The sequence below is a fragment of the Vigna unguiculata genome, chromosome 7 (genome assembly GCF_004118075.2).
Source record: "Vigna unguiculata cultivar IT97K-499-35 chromosome 7, ASM411807v1, whole genome shotgun sequence".
In the NCBI taxonomy this organism is placed as follows: domain Eukaryota; kingdom Viridiplantae; phylum Streptophyta; class Magnoliopsida; order Fabales; family Fabaceae; genus Vigna; species Vigna unguiculata.
This window is the reverse complement of record NC_040285.1, coordinates 31,952,341-31,958,488: the sequence shown is the minus strand read 5'-3', so window position 1 is coordinate 31,958,488 and position 6,148 is coordinate 31,952,341. Positions and strand designations below refer to the sequence as shown.

The following is a 6,148-nucleotide window of genomic DNA, read 5'->3' as shown; positions in this document are numbered from 1 at the left end:
AGAAAAGATTACAGTTCAATGTAGGAACACATAAAACATCAGAGATTGATAAGGAGGGAGAGAGGGATATAGTACATCCACATTCAATAGGAGATGAGATCTCATTGGCATTAACAATAGCAGTTCTAGAACAATTAGGGGGAAAATTAATAAATTTATGTGGATCACAAGTCATATGATCGGTAGCACCTGAATCAATTATCCAATCACCACCCCTAGTAACAGCAGAAAGATTAAGAGCAGAGTTAGATATACCTTACTTGGTCACAAATATGGCAACAGTAGAACTATGACTCTTGGGAATAGCTTCTTACATATGGGTAGCAGCGAAAGTCCCAAAATCAAGTTTCTCCTATTGATTTTTATCGAAATGAGCCATCAGAAATATTCAAATAACGAAGCATCGCTTCCTATATTGTAGAGGATGTCGGTGTTTAGGTCTGATACCATATAGAAAAGATTTAAAGAATAATTTTAATGTATTATTTCAAAGAATAGGGTACCATATATATAGATACAATAGTGCTATAATTCCTCGTCTATTAAAGGGATGAGTGCACAGATTTGCTCACAGAGATAATAGTGCCTAAATTATAGCTAATACAATATTTGACATATCTTAACAATATTATGAGATATTTTAATCTATATATTAGACAAGTCTCTAATAAATCAGTATGCAAACTCTCATTCTCATACTTTGAATAAATTATTTTATCTTTTAAGGTCCTCTTACTTATGTTTTTCAAACATTAACATGGTATCAGATGAAAAACACCTTTCGCCATTACCTTGTCTTCTTGTTTCACTCATGGCGAGTTTTACTTCTCCTCACCCTTTATTTATTCATCTTGGTGAAAACGATGCACTTGTTCTTGTATATCTCTTTGTAGTTGATAAGAATTAACAATGAAAAAAAAATCTCAATATTCTTAACTTTCTCAAGATTCTCTTCATCCTACTGCTTTTAAAAAATGTAACTTGCAACTTCCAAGTTAGGCCCTCATAATCTTCATGCCCACTTTGAGAGAGGGTGATAAAGATATCATATATCTTTTGGTCTTAATGAGCAACAAGTAAATGGACCTAAAACATGGGTTTATGCTAACATCCCCTCAAATTCACAATGCTACAACTAAATAGATTAAGAGTTTTTTAAATAAAAAACGAAAGCATAAAGCTTGCTAGTTTACAACCACTACAATCAGAAATATCATTACTGTCCAAAGTACCCAAGACTTCAGTAGACCACTACAAAATTTAAATGAGATGAAACCAAATTTCATACTTTGAATAAAGTATTTCTCTTCCCACTTTGTCTTACCTGTGTTTTATTAATAGACTACAAATTAAATTATCCAAGTGATATGCTAGAAATTCACTTTACATTCTTTAATAACTTGGAATGAACCTCCTTTTTGTTGGGTCTTTCAAGAGATGATCACCAGGGAGATACAACACTAATGAGACATGACATCGCTCCACACATAAGGATTGACATCACTCTTAACCTAAAACCTTAGAGCAATGGGTTTATGAGTCTTCATCTTTACATGGTACGTAACCTTCTAATGTTTACTCAATGTGAGGCTTAGGCTCACACTAGGATTCCCAACAATCTCCCCCTCATGTGTTAGTTCCTTCACATTGGTACTTCCCCCTCGAGCTAACTATCGAGGACCCCTTACTTGTACCGTTGTTCATCTGACCAGGACACGCTTACCTCATCACCCACTATCAAGAAGACTTTCGATACAATGACTCCTCTAAGCTAGTCACTGCACCTGGTTATGATTCCATTATTAGGTCTTTCGAGAAAGAATCACTAAAGAGATACAACATTAATGAAACATGAGTCCATTCCACACATAAGGGATTGACAACACTTTGAACCAAAAATCTTAAGATAATAGAGTTTATGGATCTTATTCTTATATAATGCTTAACATTCTCATTTTACTCAATATAAAAGTTAGGCTCACTCTTAAATTCTCATCTCATTTAGTTCATTTATTAAATAAAGTATGAATGTACCTTTGGTTCTATCAGTATTTTTCTTACCGGCACTTCGTTATATTAATGTCCGGTTACACTTTGCAATAATATAATAAAAAATTTGGTTTTAAATTTCCTATTATAGCAGCTGCTCCATCAGAGATGTGGGATTTGGTTTCCAATTTATTTTCCAGACTTTTTGTGTGCAATTTATACAAAATAATTTTTTATGGCCTATTGACTTCATGGTCATTTGTAGATAGACTACTATTCAAATATTATACGTTTAATTTATACTATTATCAATATTACAGCTCAAACCAAACACATTTATGAAAAGTTTAGTCCAAAAGTATTTAAGTGTTGATAAGAATACAATTGTTGGCACTATTTGATGTTTACAACATAAACATTTAAAAGAAAATAATTAAATAAAAAATATTACATATATTATTTACTTGCTAAAAGAAAAAAATATATAAATTTAAAAATTAACGAAGACCTGAAATTAATAGTTAACAAGTAATGTTATTCACATGATGTTATAATTTTACACGATACATTAAGTTTAGGGATAGTGATGGGTCGGATAGATGCAAATAGTATTTATCCTCAACTCGACTTCCAACAAACAAAATTCACGTGTTATCCATTTTGTTATCTACGCGAGTACCCTTTTAAAAAAATATTTATGTACAAGTGAATATCCACGAATATTTAAAAAAATAATTTATAAATTTTTAAAATAAAATTTAATTAAAACTACAAAAAATTATGAAATAAAATATAAATTAAATTAAATATAAAATAAAATAAAATAAAATTTATTTTTAATTAAATATAAATTAAATATTATTTTTATTTTTATTTTTGTCGAATAATAAATATCCATCGATACAAATAATATAATATCACATCCGACCAATTAATAAATTAATATTAAAACATCCGTTACAATTACCCAAAGATGATAAATATCCATAAATATTAACCAACCGCTGCAGACTTTATGAACTTTATCGGTGGATACTCACAAACACAAAAATATTTTTGTAATTCCTAATTAAGTTTTTAGGAGAATTAAATTTTTATCATTTAGAGAACGAAATTCTAAGGGTCATTGCATATGCACCCACCCCTTTGTTTTCTTGCAGCACCTCCATGGTCCCTAAAATACCAGCTATACCTTCAATGAAATAAATAAAAGTAGTTTTTCATTTTTCAATTTTAGCTCTCAACTGTGTAATTCGTAAATGTTTCGGATTACACAGTCTGAAACGATGTCGTTGAGGGAAGAAGGAAATCAAAGTGAAGGAGTATGAGTTGGTTACAAGGTCGGGTACAGAAGTTGGGAAAGAGAAGGGCAAAATTGTCACTTTATCATCAAGAAAATATGGTGTTCATGAACCCCAACCAATGGTCATTCTATGAATTGCCAAAATTATTGAATTTCCTAAGAGGACATCCAATAAATTTATTCAACCCTTTTCAGCAACAGAAAAAAAATTATACTAAATCCATTAACTACAACATGCAACTTTGATAAAGAAATTTGGTACAATTATACTATCAAATTATATAAAAGTGTTATAAACTGATTTTAATGTAAATATTAAAAAAAAGAGAAATTTTCTACGGTTTATTTTAAAAAATATAATTCTAAAATTAAAATCCATGAATATTATTATTATAAAAAAATTGAAATTAAAAAGTAGTAATAACTTGAGTTAACCTATCAACAAAATTCTAAACCCATCAAATTAGTTTTAATATATTCTTTAAAAAAATCATCGTTTCTTCATATTTTGATCACATATATTAAAGAAAATTAATCTAAATCACTTGAAGAAATAAATATTTTCTTGACTTAGATGAATTTTATCATTTCATAAACTTTTTAATACTACAAATAACTTAAAAAATCTTTATTTGACATGTTATAGTCAAATAATTAAAACACTCTATTATTCAAAAATGATTATATACATGATTATCGATTTACTTGAATTTGTTTCAAGTGATTATTTAATAAGGAATTACAATTATAACTACTAGTATAATTGACTCTTCACTCTTCTAGAAAAAAAATTGTACGTTTATATTGTCTAAACAAATTTGAATTATTCTTTTTTAGTACTTGGAGCTGTACAGGCAGGAGCCTTTCCTGTTATTTTTGGCTTGACATTAGAACACGTCGCTATTACCGGAGCTCCTTTGAATGTGAGATCAACATTAGATATCTCTACTCCCTCACAGGGTACACCACTACTACAAGCAAGAATAATTCCTTCTTTGGTTCCTGAAGTTCCCTTGATATCCTTGATGATAACTTTGCTTATCTTTATTTTCGATGGATTCTGAACCATCACAACAATAAGAGATAGGATAGATTAGGATTTTAAGTCATCTTGGTGCACGAAATATTTTGTTACTAAAATAATAATGGCAATGTGTGCATTAATAGATAATAAGGAACTAAATACCTGTTTGGAGCATTGGTTCCATGGACAATACTCTTGGTCTATGATGACAGGGTTCATAACATTATCCATGGTAATATCTTCAAATCTCATGTTAGTAACTGTAATTGTTCCTGGCTCATTAGGCCAAGTCTTAATCCTCACTCCATTGGTAGTTCCTTTCAAACTGCAACCCTTAACTGTGATACCATCAACAGACTCTTCTTCCTTGTATTTGCCAAGACTTCCAATACTAATACCATGACCAGGTCCACATTTCACATTTTGGACAAGTACTTGTCTGCTACCATCACCTAGTGAGACACAATCATCTCCGGTGGCAATGTCTGTATTAAGAATATTCACACCAGTGGATCTTCCAATGTGGATGCCATCAGTATTGGCACTATCACCTGGAGTACTTACTTTAAATCCATCAAATGTGAAATTGTTGCAACCCAAAACATTTACGTGAAAGTGTTTGCTATCCTTGGTTGTAATTCCACGAATTATTGAATTATTGATGAAATTGAAACCCAAATTCTGTTGACATATGATAAAAGAATTAAAAAAAGTTAATGAACTATAATTTTGATAAATACACAAGTTGTTATATTTTATTTGAATTTTGACAAAAATATTTATTTACCATGCCAAGCAGTTTGCACTTAGTGTTTTTTGAACAATCATTTTGTTTCCAAGCATATGAACCTTGACCATCAATAACTCCTTTACCAGATATGGTTAAGGCGTTAACATAGCCAATCCGGAGCAATTGATCACCGCCAACATCCTCTGGCTTTGGAGGTGCTTTAATTGTACCATCAAGTTGAATTTCAATAGGAGCCTTGCAAGGACCTTTTACATCTACATGGGTCATTTGATATGTTCCACTTGGAATCACAATTTTGACAGCAGATGTGGATGCACATGCTTCAGCCCAAGCACTTGTAAGAGCCTTGTGAATATGAAAATATTACGTTATTGGAAATCATTGTAATAGTAACAAAAGAAATCTATGATTTACGATCAAATGTGTATTTTTTTTCATCAAGACAATATCATATATTTTTTGTTGAATATAAAAGAACATACCTTAGCTATATTTGTGTTTGGTTTTCCTCCAAATTTTGATATTTCAAGAGTCGCTGATTGAACTAAAACAAAATTAATTACAGAAGAAAAAGAGAAAAATAATATGATCATGGAGAACTTCATATTTTTATTTCTTGTTTTTTATTATTTCACAACTTTATTTATAGTGTCCTAGCAAGGCTTAAAGACCATTAATATTATAAGCAATTCTAATGCAAATTATCATCCACATGTGTATCTTCTTCTTTTAGTTGTTAGTATATTTTTAGGATTCCCTTATTTACTATTAACTTTACGTCACGATTTATGATCGTGTTTTCCGTAGAAGCAATCGTTGGTGAAAAACTAATTCAATTTAGGTAATTTTTTTATTTAGTTAAGTATTTTAAATCCAGGGCTTAGTTAAATGAATTCCTAATATTTTCTTTATTTTAGATAAAATTATTTCAAAACTTTAATAATATGGTTAAGTTTAAAATATGAATTTAATTATTTCATTTAACTTCAAATTAATAAATTCATTACTATAATTATTAATTTAAATTATATTACTATAAAACTTGAATCTTTTAAACAATATAATATTAAGAAAATGAAAT

General features: G+C 29.7%; 1 protein-coding gene across 1 annotated transcript; it reads right to left on the bottom strand.

Moving 5' to 3' along the window:
- Window positions 1-3,960: 3,960 nt before the first annotated feature.
- Window positions 3,961-5,672, bottom strand: LOC114192634 (polygalacturonase-like). Its single transcript, XM_028082413.1, has 4 exons — window positions 5,550-5,672; window positions 5,104-5,412; window positions 4,479-4,997; window positions 3,961-4,352 (listed from the first exon to the last, which is right to left on the bottom strand). The coding sequence occupies exons 1-4, from the start codon at window positions 5,670-5,672 to the stop codon at window positions 4,116-4,118; spliced, it is 1,188 nt and encodes a 395-aa protein (XP_027938214.1). The 3' UTR covers window positions 3,961-4,115.
- Window positions 5,673-6,148: the final 476 nt, after the last annotated feature.